This window comes from Triturus cristatus, chromosome 2_2 (assembly GCF_964204655.1).
Source record: "Triturus cristatus chromosome 2_2, aTriCri1.1, whole genome shotgun sequence".
Classification (NCBI taxonomy): Eukaryota; Metazoa; Chordata; class Amphibia; order Caudata; family Salamandridae; genus Triturus; species Triturus cristatus.
The window spans coordinates 669,700,540-669,722,660 of record NC_140582.1 but is presented as its reverse complement, the minus strand read 5'-3'; the positions used below and the strand labels follow the sequence as shown (position 1 = coordinate 669,722,660).

Genomic DNA, 22,121 nt, shown 5'->3' with positions numbered 1-22,121 from the left:
CGGCTGAGTCAGAGTCCCAAGATGGCTGCCAACACCTCCAGCATGAGATCTGTCGGATCCACGTACTTTACTAAGATTTTATGCTATGTTTGCATCACAAAGTTGCCGCAAATCGGCCCAAAATCTTATTTTCCGATTTACTTTCCAGTGCTAAACTTGTTTAGTTCTAGAAATTACGTGAAAGTAAAGCAAAGCAGTGCAAAGCACTGCTTTGCATTACTTAGCGCCAAGGGGATGTACCATAAGTGGAACATGGGCGTTCTGATGCTAAACCCTATTTACTAAATAAAGTAGACAGGGTTTAGCGTCAGAAAACTGCACCCTTTTCCTTCCTTTTCTGACTTTTTACGTGTGCTGCACTTTATAGCACACATACAAAGAGGGAAAAGGGTTAAAGTCAGTCTGTGCATAGTATTTTGTACTGGAAGGGTCCCCTTCCAGTAAAAAACCTATGCTAGGCTCACGGAGACACCCTTGCATCAGCGCAAAGGTGTCTCCGTGGTGCTCGGCAGTTGTTTTCAGCGCCAGTGCTAGGAAAATGGGAGAAGAGTGCCATATTTCTGTAAACATAAGGCGCTCTCCTCCTCTCTTCTTTTTATGCAGCGCAGTGCAGCATTTCCGGCTGGTGCACTGTGCTGCATGATTAAATGGTAAATCTGCCCCTAGATATTTATATTCCTTTTTTCGTAAAATAATTCCAAAGCTAATGTTTTGGTGTAATTCCGTTGAGCGGTTCATACTAGCTCAAAGCTAGTGTGAACCGCTGTACTGAATTACACCAAAACAGTAGTTTTGGGGTTATTTTACAAAAAAGGAATATAGATATTTAGTGCGTGAATCTAACAGATCTCATGCCGAGATCTGATTGGCTGGCAACCCTTCAAGTAGAAGGTGTACGCAGTCATCTTGGGATAATATATATACATCAAACAACACACAGGTCCTCCATTGAAGGGAGCCATAGACCCTGCAGGGCGGCTTCATGTACGGGAACGGAGCACACATCATCAATCCAGCAAGCAAAGAAACCATAGACGCCAGATTTCAAACTTCCAGTGATTTAATCACAGATAAAGTGGCAATGTGCATTTCTTCTCCCTAATGCTGACGCGTTTCAGCTCGTATCTCAAGCCTTGATCACAGGTGCAAAAGGTTACTTTGTAGTGATCATGTGCCTTTAAATGCTCACTGTGATGTGCCTCCGTGGTTCACCATTGCTACCATAACTAGCATGCATTACAATAGGTATACTGCAGTTCAAGTCACGCTAGCAGTACATATCGATCCAGGATAAAGGCCATCAAAAGCACCACAACGCCAAAATGTACGTAGCAAGTCAATGCTGGCAGCATGAAAGTGACAATGTGCATTTAAAATTGATACCTGAAGTGCATGACTGCCACTGTAAAAATGTTATTGTCAACATTGGAAAGTCCAAACTCCTCCCTTCTCCCTTGCTCACCTAACGTCATGCATAATCCTCTGAATGCAACGGAGGTGAGTGGATCGTGCTCCCAAGTTCTGTATCAAACAACAGACACGTTCTCCATTGAAGGGAGCCATAGACCCTGTAGGGCTGTTTCATATATGAGGACGGAGCACCTGTCATCAATCCAACAAGCAAAGAAACCAGAGATGCCAGATTTCAAACGTCCAGTCATTTATTCACAGATAAAGTGGAAAGGTGCATTTCTTCTCCTTAATCCTGACTCTTTTCAGCTTGTATATCGAGCCTTGATTACAGGTGAATTTGTAAAGTGACCATGTGCCTTTAGATTTTGGCTGCGATGTGCATCCATAGTTCACCAATACTACCATAACCAGCATGCATAGCAATAGGAAGACTGCAGTTCATTTTGTGCTAGCAGTGCATATCTATCCAGGATAAATGCCATCAATATATATATATATATATATATATATATATATATATATATATATATATATATATATATATATATATATATATATATATATATATATATTATCTACTGGCGGTCGCCAGTAGATAGTTATAGTTAGGACCCTGTTTCCATAGGAAATCCGCAACATTCTATTTGGAATAACTTTGGCGCCGGTCGACGAATCCTCGCGAAATTTTCAAAATAGGTGGGGCGCTACGCTCCGCTCCTACCCTGAAAGTCTCGGGGGGATTCGTCAAGCGGGGGCTGAGATAAAAGGGGGGTCCCAAAACGCGTTTTTCCCATGCATTTTTCCATAGGACCTTTAGACACAGCTACAGCCCGAACGGCTGAACAGAGTTACTTGAAATTTGGCAGAGAGGTAGTCCTCAGGTCAAGGAAGTGCCTTTTGTAGGTCTGGTGTAAATCTGTTCAGTAGTTCCTGAGAAAATAGCATTTAAATCAATATATATATCTGTAAGCGCGCTACGTGCGCTTACCGTAAGCTTACCGTACGCGTACGGTGCCGTGCGCGAGCGCGATTCTGATTGGCTGTTAGATCTTAGTAAACATTCGAATCGTTCGAAACCAGGAAGCGGCGGCCGCCATTTTCTCTCTCGCACTCTGAGGGGGGGAGGAAAGACAAAGGCAAAAAACATGTAAAGGGACAGTTTAGACAGCTCCTAACCACCTAGCCTTGATGAATGTGTCCCCAAAGAACCCCCAAACCCAAAAATTCATTTTTATTTTTTTACGAAAAATCGCCGATTACGCTTACCGCACGCGTACGGTAAAAAAAATGTAAAAAAAAAAAATTATCCACACTCTCCCCACCCCGTGTGCAAACGGTGCCCGCAGGGCCCCATTTGTACATGGCATATGAATAATAGCAGAAATTTAAAAGCTTACCTTTCACAACGAAGCGCATAATATGTCCTCCATGTGCGCACGGGCCGCGAAGCGCATCGTGCGTACATGGCCCATCCACGGCACTAACTGCGTAAAGTGGGCGCGCGGTGCGCGAAGCGCACCGTGCGCGCACGGAACGAACTGCGTTAAGTGGGCGCGCACGCCACGAATGGCGTAAAGTAACTTAGCATTTAAAAAAACGTACAAATTCACTGAAAAAACCATAGGTTTCACACACGTTATAGTTAGGAATTAGCATTTAAAAAACCTTGCAAATTCAGTGAAAAAACCATAGGTTTCACACATGTTATAGTTAGCTGGACATTTTACTGATAAAAAACCAATGAAATTCCCCCGTTATAGTTAGTGCAGGCAACTATAACTCACGCGACCGCAATCCTCTGCTGATGACATATGTGTCTTTATGAAAAAAAAATATTTGTAATATATGTATAGCTAAAATTTAATGGAAGAAGACATGGGCAAATAATTGTCTAAATACAGAATTAGCATCAGCAGAGGATTGCGGTCGCGTGAGTTATAGTCGCCTGCACTAACTATAACGGGGGAATTTCATTGGTTTTTTTATCAGTAAAATGTCCAGCTAACTATAACATGTGTGAAACCTATGGTTTTTTCACTGAATTTGCAAGGATTTTTAAATGCTAATTCCTAACTATAACGTGTGTGAAACCTATGGTTTTTTCAGTGAATATATATATATATATATATCCCAAAGCCTCGCCACAAAGTCCTCCTCAGGGGAGGATAACGAGAGCAGACCCGAAACTTCGTGCTAATGATTTATTCTCACACCATTCCGCCATTACTCGTTTCGGCCGATCCCGGCCTTGATCACATGATATATCTATATATATATATATATATATATATATATATATGAAGCAGTCTCGTCTCACAAAGTTTTCAGACAAACAAACGAGAGTGGACCCAAGATAAGTGCTCGTTTTCTATTTTATTCCTTTAGAAATATCGCCATGACGCGTTTCGACAGCTCCCTGCCTTGATCACATGACAGCGTTACCTCGTGTGCTTAGTCTATTTAAAGTGACGGCATCCAATCATATAATTCATAGACATAAAAAGCATCAAACATTGAATAATTTGCATGATGTTTCCAAAAAGCTTGAACAGTAATGGCATAAATGCTTAATATATTACCTACTGGCAGTCCTCAGTAGGTAGTTATAGTTAGGATAATTTTTCCTTAGGTAAAGTGTTTTTTCTTTTGCTAATAACCTTGGCGCCGTTTGACGAATCTTTGTCAATTACTAAACCTAATACACACCTGAGTTCAGCTGCGGTGTGGAAAGTTTTGGGGTGATTCGTCAAGCAAGGGCAGAGAAAAAGGGGGTCTCAAAACACATTTTTCCCATGCAATTTCCCAGAGGGATTTTAAACATGACTACAGCATGAACCGCTGGATGGAATTACAGAAAATTTGGCAGAAAGCTAGCTCTTAGTCCAGAAAGAGCCCTTTTTGTAATTTGGTGTAAATCCTGTTAGTAGTTTTGAAGTTATTTAAGAAAAAAAATATATATATGTGATCAAGCTCCCAGGAGGAGCGAAACCCGTCATGGAAGGCACTGTTCCGATATATTTTGCTGAATAAATTGCACTGCTTCACCCACTAATCCTGTGTGGGAGTCCGTGATTTCTTCCTCGGAGTTGGGAGGTCCGTGCCTGTGTTTTCTGCCGTCGAGAATTGGGCGGACAGGACGTCTTCAGTATAAATATATATATTGGAAAATTGGAGGCTAAAATTAAGCTTGTATCCTCACATTGATTTGTGAGAGTAATGAAAGTGCATAAAACACAATATAGTGGAGACGATGGGTGGCTGCAATTTAATTTATGAAAGCTCCTATCTTCATATTATTTTATTTTTTTGTATTTGATTGGGGAATAAATAAAACATTTAATCATTTTTGTATTTATTTGATGAATGCTTGATCCGATTGTAAGAAGGAGGGGGACTGTAACATGGCCAACGTTCCAACCCATGTCAAAAGAGTGGAAAGCGTTCCAGCCTTCCCGAAGGACAGGGCGTGTGGATGGCCACACCCCCTTTTTAACTATAGGGAGGGCGAGAAGGAGGAGCGACACGCAGAACAAGAGGCATCCAAAGACGACCTTGCATCGGAAGCCGGACCCGAAGAAGACACGAGGACAGAGAAGGTGACCGGGAAAACAGCAGTGTTCTCTACGGCAGTTCCACCCTGAACTGGGAGCCCGGCAGAGGAAGCATCAGAGTGCCCTGAGAAGACCGGAGCAGGGGACCCCAAGGAGGAGCTGACCTGCGGCCTCAGCTATGGTGCCAGTGAACGAAGGAGCAAAACTGACGCCGTAGTACCTACCACCACGGCTCAGGAGATGGGTAGTGGTCCAAGGTAAGTACCCCCAACATAGACAGTGCTTTTGGTGGGGCAGGTGAGGCACCACACAATAGGGAGCACTCCAGTAACAGGTGACATGCAGGAGTGATGCATGAGAGGTCGGGATAATCTGCCCACACCTTCCAACACAAATTCCATGTTATACACTACCTACCCTGTCTGGTGATGGTGGCACATAGGTAAAGTGCCCCCTCACGAGTTGACCTATTTCAAATTTTTTTGTTTCTAATTTTTTTTTTTCTATAGTTTTTTTGATAACGAAGCGCAAGGAGTGACGCTTCCTGAAGGAGAAAGGGAGACCCCTCAACGCCCACTTGCGGACAGGAGAAGCTACTTGGGACTTATTCTTTCTTTGGTTTCTATTGACTGTTTGGTTTTTCCAATAAAAAAGGAATAGTAATACCCACCTCAAAAACCATATTGCTTGTGTCCTTGCTTTGTACACTGCTACATCTATATTTTTGTGTATTGTTTTGCAGTTCAAATCATTGAATCCTGGTCATCTGGTCTCTGGATTCCAATAATGATTCAGTGGGAGGCCCCGGATTCAAGTAATGTTTAAGAGGGTGTCCACAGCAGCCATAAGGTTAAGAAACACTGCCTTAGCAGATAAAACAGAGTAACATGCTGTATGAACCAAGTCTACCAATGTGTATTTGAACAATATTGATTGTAAGAATGAGTAAGAATGAGGCAAACATTGGGTATCTCCAAATGATGAACAAATAAAATAGCTATTCTTGTGCTGAATCATACATTGCTTAAACCATTTCCAAATGTGGAAATCTTAATAAAGGATTGTCAAACATGAATCATATTAATGAACAATGTACAAATTTCTTTAATGATATTTATTAATAACTTACACTATTTTACTTCAAAGATAAATCTTTTTTGCAAAGTATAATATGTTAAGGAGAAAACAGAACCAAATATACAAAGCACATCTCTAGATACATACAAATTTAAGTTAGTTAAATTACAGTGTACCTTTTTGCTGCCCTGGCATTTACAACGTTAAATATATTAACTATCCTTTCGACTATCCTTAAAATTGTATGGATGCACAGGTTGATTTATGGATAATTAACATACTACAACGGGCAAAAGCAGTAAAACTGGTTGTGGTTTGAATTTAATTTCTATATACATTGCATGGGTACTTGCCTTTGAATCAACTGTAGCAATCTTTATGAAATATCCTCGTTCAGAAAATGAACATGACCAGTTGTATGGAATTGGATGATATATGCATTTGGTTGAAGAGAAAGATGTGTGGGGGGTCTTTGAATTTATAAACTATTCTAGTTAGCGTATTTCTTTATAGAATGGCTGTAAATTGTTCTGAATGTGAAATAAACTCTTTGGATTACCAGTGAAATGTTTCTTGTGACATATAAAAAATATTCTGATAGGACACGATCATTAGAACAGCAAAATATTGACTGCGGTGGCTGGTATGTTGGTGGAATGCCTCTATTTTTTTTACTGAAATCACATGTTCATGTAATTTTAACCCATTGTCCTGGTGAGTCTGTTTCATCATTATCTAGTCATCAGAAAGGATTGAGGCGTATTCCTGTTCCTAAAGGAGAGAAGGGGTTAACTTTTGCCCACATCAAAGCATCGTTCAATGAGATGGCTGATTTCCCATCTTCCAGGAAGAATACTGGGCCCTGCAAAATTCCAAAGAAAAAAGTACTGTAAGACATCAACCACATAATACAGAACATTACAATAACCAGTGCTTTTATATTTACACACACACACACACACACACACACACCCACACCCACCAACAAACACAAACACCCTCTGATATATGACAACACATGAGTAAGGTGGGTACATTTGGCAACATTTTCTTTGGTTAAAGGTCTTCCTCAGCATAAACCCTTTTTGTTTGTTGTTAAGCGAGATTAATGTTTCTTTTCTACTCATTGCAGCATCAGTCGTGGGCCCTATAGAGGCACCACTTAGCACTGATGACTTCAGTTCTGCCATATGTGCTGTGACTCATAAAGGTAAGGACATAAATAACGTGGAAAAATACTACAATCATAGCATAACAAATAATGATGCTCCAAAGATCATTGCCAAACAATATATACAATTGTGAGGGGAACTGGAAGGTTTGACGACTTTGCAGGACGTTCCATATTTAATAGACCGAATGTTACAGAAGGTAAGCAACTTGTTCTTCTAATTGATAGTCCTTCTGTCAGGTTGCTTTTCTCCAACCAGTCCCAAAGCAGGAAATGTGTTCAAGCTATCTACTGGGCATGTTTTAAGAAACTTGGAAGGACCGCATGGCCAAATACAGACCTTTTCTTCACCTGTCTTTTGTGAATGTCTGAATGTATAGCAAAGTTCTGCTTAAAAATACTGACAATGGGAGTATAGACGTAACAGCCACTCCTCATTCCCAAGTAAGCTCTTAATCATATGTGGGCTTCCATTTTGGTAAACATCAATATTCTAAAGAGGTGCAAGGCAGAGAAGTCGAAAGAGCTTGTAATTTGCTCATCCTGCTTGAAGAGGGGATGCATACTGGACAAACAGGCTACATAGTAAGATGATGAATAGGGCAAGTGCTGCGGCTCAAATAGACATGCAATAAGAAGTTTCAGTACCAATTCCAGGTCCTACGGTGGACCCACATAGTGGAACGGGTGCAAAATGCTTATGGCCTTAACATTTCAAAATAATTACCAAGTGAAACAAGTAGACTCCAGAGGCAGACACATTCAGAGTTGTCAGCAAGACATTGAGGCCTTTTGTCTCCAGAGCAACTGAAGAAGGGGTCACCTTCTTCTGCCCAAATGACTACATTCTCCAGCTATGAAAGTTAACAGCCTTCAATGAAGGTTGCCTGTCTGCTAAGACAACCTCCATAACATCTGGCTGAAGAAAGAAACATAAGAGAACCCGATGTTCCCAGCATATAAATTGAGGTTTTTTTTCAGACCCATTCCAACTGTTTAGAAAGAAGATTGTCCAGTAAGTGAGCGCTGCAAAGAAGGTTCTGAACAAAGTTCTAGTAAGACTGAGTACCAAGGTCTCTGTGCAGTGGGATGCAATGAGGATCACCCGGGCTGTCTGAAGGCTGATCTTCTAAATTACTTCTGGAATGAGGGGAAACGTGAAAAGGCATTGATGCCAATGTCAAATACCATAAAGTCACCATAAAGCAACTGCTGCAAATGTTTTATATCAAACAAAAAAGAAGCTGCACTTTTTTTTGCAAGACATGACAAAAATATAGAGTTCTGCCATCCGGTAAAGATGCAAGACATTATTTTACAGGTTCTCAACACTAAGTAAATGAGGAGCTGACAGCCCAGTTCCTCAGCTATTGCCTATTGCCAGTGGTTGAGAGCCTCAGTAGACCAATGTCTTGGTCTCACATTTCCCCCTTTTTCACAAAACACATTCTGACTGGGTTGTCCTTCAGCCCCTGCAACTGGTTTGATGGAAATAAAAGACTTTACAGTAGAAACAACTATTTGTAGCTCCATAAGATATATCTTAATAAGTACTTGTATGCACCATAGATTATTTGTTTCCCTTCCTTTTAGATGGGAGTCTTCATTCCATTAGTGAGGCATTTGTGACCATTGTGAATTGACAGGTTGAGGTACAAATGGTTCTCTGGAAATTTACACTCATGGACAAGACCACCAATGAAGCTGACAAATCAAAAACCAGATAGCTGAATCTTGTGCCATAGACTATTATAAAACTGGAAGCAATTGTCCCACAGGTGCCACTACAGATTCTTCTTGTGAATTAAGGAATGATGTAATAAAAATGCATGAAGCCCTAAGACCAAATAGTTTTGAAGTGGACTACCAAAACTGCTGCACCGTGGTGAGTCAAATGGAGGGAACAGAGCAGCGCCATACGTACGAATATATGGCTCTGTTTCTCTCGCTCCCTCCAGTGGCAGACCTTTAGCTACATTGCACCACAGACATACTCTTGCACCAATATGCAAGGGTGTGAACTTCATATCTAGTAGAGGTTTTGTTTTGGAAGAGTACCCTTCCAGTACAAAATGCTATGTTATGAGTATTACCATTTTAGTAAAGTGCACAATTAAAAACAAACCATGCTAGCACTAAGACTACCAATCCGGAGATATATTGTTAGGCTATGTGGATAAGCCTGTAAGCAGATAAGTCATTTCTTGAAAATCCAGTGATTTCCAGTGGGGTGTAAATGACAAAGTAGGGTGTTCAGCAAAGCAACTAAATATGAGAACGATCATCCTCCTATTCTTAGTTTGCAAATTTATTTTGGGAAGGAGGGTTAGAGAAAGGGGAGGTCATTAAACTGGCTATAGCTGGGTGCAGATGTCTTGAGGGCTATTCCATAAATCGCTTTATGACAGCTACAGAGCGCCTTAAATGTAATTCTTTTTTGAACTGGGAGCCAGAGTAGATGACTGACGTGCCATGTTTTGAATTACCTATTTTTTTTTTAATTGAATATTTCAGAAGTGCCAGATTCAGTGTGTTCTTTTTTATTGAATATTCTGGAGTTGCCAGGTACAATGTTTTACAGTAATATAGGTGTGAGAAGGTGGGTTGGTATATGCTGTCCACTAGTTAAAGTGGGCACCTTGCACCAGGCTAAACGACCCTTATGATGTCTGAGGTCAAAGATAACCTTATTGAAAGCTATCCTAGTGGTAGCTATGGAGAGCAGCCTTCAGGCTTAATCTTGAAGGAATGAAAAGCAGCTTGTTTTACCAGAATATCACCTGCTAAATGAATAAATGAAAGGAGAACCACACAGTGTTTATATAAAAATATGTATTTATTAATATAACACTCTCTACTAGTCTCTACACAAGACTAGGGCACAGAGCACACAATACTAGATCAATAGAACATTCGTAAATAGCGAAATACACAGCGGGCCCCAGGGGGCGACCGAACCATATACTAAAAAAATGGTATAACAACAACGACTTCAATAGACACAGGGGGATATTAACAAGGACTTATCTCCGATTTATCTCCATCTTAACGCATCAAAAGTGGAGATATATTCAACACCCCATTCACAAGCCAGTGCAAACTAAAGACATCACCAGTATTCCCGCGATAACTGCCCCAAAATTGATCTCCACGGTGGACTCCACCAACTAACCCTAATGAGATGCAGGGTAGGAGTCCCCGTGCAAAAACACACGAAAAAACCACAACACCACTTTCACAACGAACTGCCAGATCTGTGATGCGAGTCAAAACCACGTGATAAGCCGCGGTAGCAGCAGGTATTTAACACCTGCCTCCTGCAGGTGTAAAGCCGGACGACTACCTGCAGTAGGCAATGGAGCCCCTCACACAGCCACACCCGAAAAACAAACGACGCCATTTTCCATATGCTGTTCATGTGCTTTTTCCTGCATTACGCGTGGGTATTGCTGGCCTCTTGCTGGTTGTCACTGTTTTCTTATCGCATTTGGGCACATTGCGTCTTTTTACGCATTGGGGCTAGTGTTTTTATCTCCATCGCTGTGGTTGTATCGCAGACATTGGCCGTGTTTTCGGCAGACTATTGCCGTGTTCTGAATTCCACGATGACACAGGGTTATTTTCCCGCGATAGGCTGCGATGTGTAAAGTTGCATTAACATTTTTTGGAGATGTTTAGCACACGTTCTTGTGAATATACGCCACAGTGCCTAGAGCACTTAGAATCGCTGGGACCCCAAAGAATCACCCAGAGGAGTGACACAGGGAGCCCACAGAGGACGGGTGCAGTGAGGAAACACAGACGCGTGCTCCGTACAACTCTATGGGAAAGTTGCAGATGGAAAATTACAAGTTAAGGACACTTCTAAGAGGTCTTCAAGCAAACCCTTTGGAACTGAGGAGGTTCTAAGGCCAACCCACCAGTAAGTACCGAAGTACCCGTGTTACCTATCCCAGAGGAGCCGGGTGCATAGGGGTCAAGTGGTGTCGGAAACCCTCGTAGTTTTCAATGGAGAGCTGCAAAGAAGTCCTGCTGGCAGGAGGGCGAAGAGTGTCCGGTGGAATCCAAGCCTGGATTCGAGGTGAGAAGAACCTGAAAGCAGAGGGGACATAGTCTGGGTCCCTTCAGGTGACCAGGGGCTCCGAAGTCGAATGCCCACCGATGTCGAGTGCTTCAGGGATGAAGAAGGGTTGCTTAACTCTGCAGCCATGGGGACCAGGACATGTCGAGGATGACCAGAGTCCAGAGGTGAGCTGACCCACAAAGAGTGTCCAGAGCTGAGGGGTCGGTGTCTGGCTGGAGCACCAACAAGCCTTGGCAACTGCAACCCACGCGGTCAGAGGAAACAGGTTACAGTGTGGACCAGCAAGTTCCAGGAGACTCTCCAAGCAATGGAGAGTCAAGGTATGTCTGGAGCAACCAGATAAGCCCAAGAATTAGCAAGGTGTCCCTCGCCAGGACCCATAGGCCAACGGACCAGGGATCGCGAGGAGACCTCAAGCAAGTCTGCTAAGCACCAGCCCACAGGACCCTCGTGGAGTGGAGGCCGGAAATTTTCAGTGCAAATCTTGCTCGGGTCGGCACTACACGGAGTCCAAAGCACAGGCTCAGGAATTGTCACTATGCCCATACACTTGCAAAAGTACGCGGTGCACAGGGGTTCGGGTTGCACGGTCCCCACAAGGGATACTGTTCTCAGAATCACTGAGAGGGCAGATCGATCTCGGGGACCTTCGGGAACCCACTTCCTGTGTTGCTGAAATCTTCAGAGTCCTCAGGAGCTCTGGAGAAGCAATCCGGTCAGTTGTGTTTAGGTGCCTTCTTTTGCAGGGGAGTAACGCCTTTACTCCAAGGGAGACACTTCAATCATCCAGCTTTGTGCAGGCAGTCGAAGTACTTGGTTTCTTCTTAGCAGAATCATGTCCAGGTAAAATCTAAAGTCCTGTGATCAGGTAACCAACTTTATACCCATGGGAAGGGGTTGATAAGATTCTGTGGACCCTTCTAGGGGAGGGGCACGACAGAGGGGTGGCTACACCCATGTCCTTTGTCCAGTTTCGCACCAGAGCAGGAGCAAATGGCTCCTGAAACTGGTTTGAGCTGGACTATGCACGGGGACAAAGCAAAACCAAAGGGGATGATGGACGGAGTGTTGAACATTGCAAGCACTCACCCTCAGTGAACTGATCTGGGTTTAATTCATCATCATTCTTTAGCTCACTCCGCCACCCCAATGGAGGCACACCATGTGTGCCCCCAGTGCAGACTTTCTGGCACTCTAAGAGTACAACCACCCAGCCCCAATACACTAAATCCTGTCTGGGAGGTGGTTACACCTCCCTGTGACAGGATGCCTATTGTCATGCCTTTCTCTGCTCGAGCTGGGCTCAGCAGCAGGAGAGCAGAACCGTGTCTGTGGCTGGCAGCATCCATTTTGTGCAGCCCAGGACGAGAAAGCTGGTATCGGGTATACCGGTGACCCACATATGTCCCTTCAGAAGGGTGGAATCATACCTCTCCCACCAGTTCCTGGCAGGGAGGTATGATTCCAAGGTGTTTGACACCAAACACAACATGTTTCTAAGCAGCCGTTTTAAAGTTAGCATTTACCTCGAGGTTGTCTGCCTGCATCACAGACAACCCCGGAGAATGGTCTCCGAAGGCTGCAGAGGGGCTCTGCTCATGCAGGGGCACCCTATCACGTAAAACCCAGCACCATGCCTTCAGGATTGTTAAGGCCTGTCATAGGGGTGACTGATAGGTATTTAAGTGTAGTGATTTAGATAGATATAGTGAACCTATATCTTAAGTATGTGGTGCAAGCACCAGCTTACACAGTCTACAGTAGCAGGATAGTCATGTCAATTTGAATGCCCTCTCTGGGGTGGCACAATACATTCAATTCAAATCAATATTTTATTAAGATTTGGAACTCCTAGCAGGTCCACATTAGAATACACGCTTATTATTACGAGTAATAAAACTTTACAATTTCAATTAACAAAGCTTCATATAATTAACAGGGATATGCGACAAAGTTCAAATTTGACTTAAAATTTTCAAATTGGAATTCAGTAGCAACCAGTTCATGTGCAAAATACATCCTGAGACGCACTTCAATTAAGATTTGAGGTTAACAACGAGAGCATAGTGGGAAGCAGAAGCAAGAACCCTATTGTGCAACAGAGCAGTAAATAGCAGCCAATCAGTGTGCAAAATGCTAAATTAATATAAAACAAAATATTGATACTTCATAAAAAGATGACAAGCAGAAAGGATATCTGCCCAATAAAAAGATATGCTAAAATTTAAAATATATACATAAACTCCTTAAAAGAATTAAAGAGTTTTACACACACTGCTTCGGTTTTTGGACAAAAGAGATAGGCTGATGCTATGTTTTTAACACAATTTTGTAAAAACATCGGTCGAAGCCAGCGATAACGAATCGAAGCCAATGCAGGACAAACAAACAAAACATGGTCCAGGGTCTGAATGCTCATCATACACAAGTTACAAGTTTTTCCATTATTCAGATTCTGAGACCAGTTTGCTTTAAGGTCATTTAGAGGTACGAGATTCATATGGCATAAAGTGAGCAAGCGACGAATTCCGTGTTTTAAATTCCAAAATAAATATTTTTGTGCAATTCTCAGAGAGTTTGTCCTGACTATTATCTTTAATCTTTCTTTAGAGTTGCAAAATTTAATGTCTCTATTGAAGCTAATTTTGCCACTTAAGGTTTTTAGGAGAGACTTAAATCCTAATGGAGGAAGTGTGAACACTGATTCTTCTTGTTTACCAAATGAGACGTCACAGTGAAAATAGTAATTACCTGCCTTAACATCAAAGATTTCATGGCACAAGAAACCTCTTAGTGAATCTGGCTCGCTGTGTTTTAGCTGATAGCCCCAGCGTAAAACCCGTGATAAACCTAAGATATACGAGCTTATTAGACCGAATTCCGATCTAATTGCTGCTATTGGAACTAACGTATTAAAATTACATATTTTACGTAGTATCTGACCTTCACAGCTATCTAAAAAACTCCAGTCCTTAACAGGAATTGATTTGATTGAATAAAGTAAGGTTGGAGGAATCTTTGCCTTAAAAACCGTCAATAAGTTTAAAAAATGACTTCTACCCATAGCACTGTAAAAATTACCCAAACGATTGGCGAGAGATGTAGCTTTATTGGTATAGTGTTCAATATGAGGTTTATTCTTCGAACGACCTGTTAAAAGTTTCCCTAAATACAGGTATGAGTCTACCACTGCCAGTGTTTCAGGACCAATTTGGCACTTCAAATTACATGATTTTCTACTTTTAGTACCTTTCATAATTAAGATTTTGCTTTTGGATACATTAATTTTGAAAAAGTGGCCCACTGTATATTTTTGTAGGGAAGCCAACTTTCTATTCAACCCAATAGGGGTTAGGTCCATTACTACTATATCATCTGCGTATAAAAGACAAGCAAAAGGGTGAGTACTTATCTTTGGTGCATCTCCATCAGTTTGAGGAAAACAATCAGGTAAGTCTGCTATATAAAGAGTAAATAACAGCGCTGCTAACAAGCAGCCTTGTTTGAGACCATTTTCAGTGGGAATTACATTTGATAAACCTTGATTTCCACCCATTAGTAACTGGCACCAAGTTTGCGAATGAAGAGCTATGATTAGGGATAGCAGGGGAGAAGGCAAACCCTTTTTTGCAGTTTTCTCCATAATAGAGTTCGATCTACCTTATCAAAGGTTGTTGAAAAGTCAATGAAAGCCATGAATACATTTGAATTGCGAGAGATTGTATATTTTTCCTCAATTCATTTCAACATGGAAATATTATCTAACGTGGAATGATTTTTTCTAAAGCCTGCTTGCTCAATGGGAAGGATTTTCTTCTCAGCCACCCATTCCGTGAGGTGATCGAGGGTACTACGTGCGAAAATGTTTCCCGTCGCATCCAATAAGGCTATTTGTCGATAATTGCCTGCATGTGATCTAGGGCCCATTTTATACAAAGGGATTAAAATACTGCCCGACCAAGATGGAGGGGTCTTCCCCTTAGCAGAAATTAAATAGTGGAGCTAGATAGGTAGCCCACAAAAGTGGCTCCTTTTTAATTACCGACATGGGAATTACATCAGGACCCAATGCTCCTGAGCCTCTCATGTTTTTTAATAACTCCAACCACTTCATTGACAGAATGAACGTAATTGGGAACAGAAGTTTTGGACTGATCAGGCGCCATAATATCAAATCAGCAGGAATTAAGATTCGCAGAATACAGTTCTAGCAAATTAAGTTTCCATTTCTCTTCTTTTATGGGTATTGGGAGAGATTTCACTCTAGTGCCACAGCAGTCGACAATAATTTTTCAGGCTGCCTCTTTTAACTGTATATATGCGCCATCTTCCTTTATTTGCCTTAGGGAGCGTTTCTTCCTCTATTTTTTCCTCTTTAGCAGGTTTATTTGATTACTTCGCTCAAGCGAAAAGTACAGGAACTGGGCCCTCACTAGTTTATTTATTTCTCTATTTATAGTGAGCAATGGGTTGAAATATGATCTCCGTTTAACAGGAGCTAGTTTTATTGGGCAGGATTTTACGAAGAGGCCTATGTTATGGGAGAAGGCTTCAAATAAATCTAGTTGGAAATAGTCACTCTTGGCCGTTACTAAGTGCTGCTGGTCTCTTATTAGTGTTGATAAGTGCACTTTTAATTTAGCGGTCGCTTGAGCGTTCCAGTGAATTCTGCCATTTGTTACATTGAACCCTACTGTGTCACCTTTGAAGTTCCAGGGGCCTACCTTATCACAAGTGAAATCAAATTTAAAGCAGATCAGCATATGGTCACTAAACTCATCTCCCAGGACTTCCATATTTGTAAGTTTATGAAAGAAATCTGCAGAAACAATGAAGTAATCAAACATTATACATGCTTCAGCCCATGGGAGGCCTCTGGGGTACCTATGCCCTGGGTACATGGTGTACCATATAATAGGAACTGATAAGGGTACCCCAGAATCCAATCAGGAGTGTACCTAACGTACATGCATATCAATTTACAGGAGAAAGCAGATAGACTCGGGTCCTGGATAGCAGGATCCCAGTCAGACTAGGGCAAAAACAGTGTGACATCAGCAAAACGTGGGGGTAACCATAAGACACAGATACTATTTTCCTACAATGGACTTTATCCTATAATTTCTCAAATTACTGTAAATGTACGTTTTTCCTGGTATGAGGCAAGAACTTTCTTAAAACAAAGATCTACGAAGCAAGATGATGTAAGCTGTGTTGAATAGTTCAGCTTGCTGTCAAATTTGAATCCTCTATTGCGAACTGAGTCAAGTGGAGTAGGGTGGTCACCATACTCAGAAGACCACCATGATTTAGGTCCACATCAATTGGGATCCTCCAGGGCTGAGAACTTGAGGGTTTTTTTCTGAGTTGAGCTTCAAGCAGTTTTGTTATATCCATGTGTCTACTTTCTTCTAATGAAATTAGACTGTATTAGCGTGGACACATCATTCATGTTCAGCAACATTTGAGTATCAGCTGCTTAGGATATAAAATCCTGTCTAGATTATCTGATTAGCAAGATGGGCCACATAGACATTTAACTAAGTAGGACTTAGTGATGATCGTTGTGAGACACCACACCCTGTTCTGTGGTAGGAGGATGCATGCTGAGGCATTATATCTTCCTGCTGCCAATTCTTCAGCAAAGATGAGAGCCCGCCTAAAGTTGCATCCTTTATGCCTATGTCATCAAGCCAGGAATGAGCATATCATGTGATACAACGTAAAAGGGTGTTTATAGATCCATCAAGACGAGAGTTGCGAATCCACCCTTGTCTTGGATCATCCGAAACCAATACATCACATCTCAAAGAACTAGTTCTGTTCCATGATGGACCTGGAATCCCAACTGCAAATCGTCCAGGGCTGCATCCTCACTAAGAAAGCTGGTTGCTCATAAGCTTTTCGGCCACTTTGGACATAAAGGGCATCAAAGAAATGGGCTGAAAGTTACTCAGCATCCCCAGATCGGTATTTGGTTTTTTTCAGTGAAGGCATGCTTATTGTCATTTTATGTCTTTGGGGAACACTTTGGAGAACACTGCACTCCTAACACACAGGCTGCATACTTAGTTAGGTGTGTACATTCCTAGATGATAGATTTTTACAGGACAATGATTTAATGGAGAGACAGATTTTACCTTAGGACTACCTGTTCTATTTCTTTTACTGAAACTTAAAATTTCAGTTAGTATAGTCTTCATGTATGCTTGTTTATGATGCATATTCTGGTCAGGTATCTGGTTAGTAGCTAGCAGCTTATTGAAAGATTCATAAAGTGTTTGAATTTTATTGGAAAAATACTGAACGAGTGACTCACATATATCAAGATGTGCTGTATCAGGGATCTGCGGCAACAATGAGAACATAGTTCCTTCACAATGTTGAAAACGTTACCTCAGTCACTTGCTGTGAAAATTCTATTTTCATCGAATATTGCCCTAGTTTCCTTAACAATACCATTTTCAAAAATATTTTCTCAGTCTTTCTTCATAACTAACTCTACATTCTGCACTATAGTTCTTTCGCCATTTCCTTCTGAGGTCCTTACACTTATGTTTCAGTGCTTCAAAGTTCTCATTGGTGTCTTTCAGAATAACTCTATGGGCTTAAGAGGGCACAGGTAAGTCACCACATTTCCAATCCACTGATTTGTTTCATGAACTATGTTATTTGTATCATCTGTTGTACCTATTTGGTTGTACTTTTTAGGCTTAGCTTTGAGTCTTACATGCACTATTATGGCAATAGTCTCAAGTTGTTGATCGGATTGTCTTCAGCGTTGTTAGAGCTATAATAGTCAAATTCTAATTCAGCCAGTATCACTGATTGGTCCGGATAATTGGTTTTATTTCACAAACCTTTATCATAGAATTATTGGTATAAGTGACCAATAAGATGTTTCACCCTTGTGTTGGTCAGAAGCGGGTTGGCCAGTTTACCCACTGTGAGAGCCCCAGAATAGCAGGGGTATCTAGGTAATTTCTAGATTAATTTGAATCATTAAGAACTAAGATTTTTGCAGGCTTCAAAGCAACAAAGAAGTTGCTTACCTTTGCTACCACACTTTTCTGGTCCAATTTGTAGCCACTATGATGACTTGGGCCAGATCGTTCCCGATCTTCTTCATAACTCAATGCAGGAGATGCAACAGTGGGAAGGTGTACAGGAGTCCCACACTCCATTCTAGGTGTATTACATCTCCATGAGAAAACCTTCTTGCGCACAAAAGTGCTGACACTGAATGTTTTTGGCAGTGGTGAAAAGACTGAGCCAGACTCCACCCATTATCGTAAAACACCCTGCGCCAGCTCCGATTGTAACTTCCACCCATGTGCCAGAAGGCCTTGCACCTCTGTAACTGGAAGAATCATCAGGGCATTTCCCTTGTCATGCACCCCTGATGGGAACTCTAAACTTAATTGGTGACTATGTCCCATTATGCATGGCAATACCTGCCCTGAAAACAACTGGTGTTAAGTGACAGAAGGCCTAGGCTCATTCAGCAAGACATTTGTTTCCTGAATGCCTCAGTTTCTTTTGATTCTCTGGAGAGGTTATAGGAAATGAGTTAGGATCAACTCTGCTGGTAGATGCCCGACCTACTAGGATCTCAGAGAATAGGGTGAAGTGTCAGGAAATCAGAATCACCTGGAGCAGATCTCTGGCATCAGGCTACCTGTCTATTGACAGGTGGGCAAGAGTAAAGCATAGCCCAAGTACCTATCAGAGTGTCAAACAGGGCTTTGTTGCCCGGAAACAAGGGCTCAGACTAAGCCTGAGTAGGTAACAAAACTTCTATGGGGACATTGGTCTTTACTTCCATAGTATGTAACTGTAAGTCTGTTGGCCATAGCAAATGAGGTTGTCTCGTCTGTTGAGGGGCCAGAGGGAGAACCCAACCCAGTATCTGGGGAAATGTACAACTCATTTTCCTCTTGTAATTTCATGTAGAAATTCTCATCATATTGTGGGGCTAATTCATTCCCATTATTACCGACTACTAGTTGACTTTGGTCAGAATCTGATTCTAAAATGTGTTGGCGCACTGGAGGGCGGTTCCTAGGTGTACCACAGACTGTTCACAGGAGTGGAAGTCTTGTTTATTTGACTATATTGCTGACAACAACAGTGTGACAATGATGGACTATATAATCATGGAGTACTTTTAAAGTTCCAATAAATGCATCTAAGTGACTATGAGATAGAGTTGCATGTTTTGATCTTGTTGATGTATCGCTCATGACGATGTCTGCTTGACTAAATCTGTACACCTGTAATTGGTTTAGGAAACTGTAGTTTGCAAATAAGGAATCCAATGTTGATTTCAAATTAATTTGCATGTCCAATAATACGTGATTGTATTATTGTGGATCGAGTACCAGATGTTTAATCTATCTCTATTGAGAACCCTTTTTTAGTATACCTAGATAAGATCATTCTTTTGTCAGAGTAAGAATGAACTGGGACTGGGCGCATTTGAACTGTTCTGGGATGCAATCTCAGTCAAGGTCCAGGAGAATTTGGTTCTGAGTTAGACAGGACAACGGGTATGGTGTCATCCTCTGGTGTTGATGTGGCAGGAATTGGCATGGGTCATGGCCAGGCTTGAAAATTGCTGCAGAGTTGGAGATGACCTCAAAAGTGGCTCAAGAGGTACAAGCGGCACCAAGGAGGGATCCGTCAATGGTAGTCCCATTGGAGGTGTCTGTGGATCAAATATCCAAGGTTTAATCTATCCCTTTAGAGTACCCATTTTTGTATTCCTTGTTAATGGCAATGCTTTGTCAGGGCCTGAATGAACTGGGACGGGCCCTTAGGAACTGTTCTGGGGTGCTGTTTTAGTCGAGGTGAACACAAATTTGGTTCTGACTTCAGCAAACAATCACAATGGCTTCATCCGTTGGTGTCAACATGGCAGGAACTGGCATGGAACTTGGTTCCAGATTTGAAATTGGGTCCAGATTTGTAACTGAACCTAAACGCAGGTCAGCAGGCAGAAATGGCGCGAAGGGCAAATTCACTAGTGGTAATCCAGCTGGAGGCCTCTACTGATCCTTGGGGCCCAAAGGTGCACCAGAGGCAGCTGGAAGTGTACCCTAAGATTCACAACATGGCTTCCCTGAAAGCCTCAATCTGTTTCTGTATTGCCAACAGCCTTCAAAAATTTGGGTGCATCAGGATCAGCTGCAGAACTGATTCCTCAGTTTGGCACTGGATGCAAGACTGGGAGGCACCCTGACGTCCTCACAACGTCTCAGGAAGATAATGGAGAAACTGCGACAAGTCTTGCTTGGTCTTCTTGTGCTTCCCCTTGAAATGTGACTTACCCTAAGAGTTGAACTGCGACAATAAATTGTCATGGCAACAGCCTCGAGAGCAGGAACAGGTTCGTACACTCAAATTCAAGTGGGAACAGGATTTACATGATTTCTTTTGGTGTTTGGCAATGTACAGCTTAGCTTTGTATTCCCAGATATCCTTCAGATTCATAAGGGCACACAGCTCACGTGACTTGGATCGGTGGCCCAAACACAATAATTACAAGAGACACACCGTGTAAGGATCTGTTACAGGCATCTGTTTGGGTTAGGCCCTACAAACTGGAAAGGAAAATGCTACTTACCAGTATGCATCTGTTCTTGGCATGTAGAGCTGCAGAGATTCATACTACTGCATAGATCGCCATTTGGTGTTGGGCTCGGATGCTTGCACCTTGTTGTAGTCTTGGAAGAAGTCTTTTGTAGTCACGAGATAGGTGACTCCTCCCTTGGGTGATAGTACACATGGGCATCGACTCCATCCTCAGATTGTTTTTCGCCATGAAGGGAAATTATGGAGTTAGTAATAAACAGAAGAGATGTCCATGTGAATATATCTAATTAAGATAATACTGGAACAGATACAGGTTCCGGGGAGGCGGGTGGGCGTATGAATCTCTACAGCTCTACATGCCAAGATCAGATGCATGCTGGTAAGTAGCATTTTCCGTTCGAGGCATATGAGCTGCAGAATTCATACTACTGCATAGACTGTACAGCAGTGTCTCCCCTAGTGGTGGCCACCTGTATCAGTTGCAGTGGATTGAAAAAGTGTCTTAAGAACAGCTTGGCCTACAGAAGCCTGTTGCTTTGCCTGCACTTCAACACAATAATGTTTGGTGAAGGTGTGTGTTGTAGACCATGTTGCTGCCTTACAGATGTCATCTAAGGGAATGTTGCCTAAGAATGCAATGGAAGCCCCTAGTTAGCCTGTTGAGTGTGCTCTAGGGGGAATTGTTAATGTGTGTTTAGCCTTTTGGTAGCATATCTGAATGCATTTGACTATCCATCTAGCAATCCCAGCTTTGCAGATGGGGTGCCCTTTATGAGGTGGTGAGAAAGCTACAAATAATTGTTTTGTCTTTCTAAAAGGCTTAGTCCTGTCTATATAATAAAGTAGAGCTCTTTTGACATCAAGTATGTGAAGAGCTCTGTCTGCTACAGAGTCCGGGTTTTGGAAAAACACTGGTAACTTAATGGATTGATTAAGATGAAAAGCAGAGATTACTTTGGGAAGAAATTTTGGATTTGTTCTAAGAACCACATTGTTACGATGTTTTTTTTAAAATGGTTCCCGTATGGTTAAAGCTTGGATCTCACTTACTCTCCTGAGAGAGGTGATTGCAATTAGGAAAGCTACTTTCCATGTAAGGAACTGCAGTTCACGTTTGTGTAGAGGTTCAAATGGGGGACCCATGAGCCTGGTAAGGACAATGTTTAGATTCCACACCGGAGAGGGTGGCAGTCTGGGAGGAATTATTCTTTTAAGGCCTTCCATAAAGGTC

At 42.0% G+C, this 22,121-nt stretch overlaps 1 protein-coding gene across 3 annotated transcripts in view; it reads right to left on the bottom strand.

The window, feature by feature from the left end:
* Nucleotides 1–6,073: 6,073 nt before the first annotated feature.
* WDR17 (WD repeat domain 17) overlaps nucleotides 6,074–22,121 on the bottom strand; it is a 1,003,384-nt gene continuing 987,336 nt past the window's right edge. For all 3 annotated transcript variants that reach the window (XM_085641859.1, XM_085641857.1, XM_085641858.1), the window contains one exon: nucleotides 6,074–6,903. In XM_085641859.1, the coding sequence (XP_085497985.1) occupies nucleotides 6,784–6,903 (120 nt within the window). In that variant the 3' untranslated portion in view covers nucleotides 6,074–6,783. The remainder of the gene's footprint in view (nucleotides 6,904–22,121) is intronic.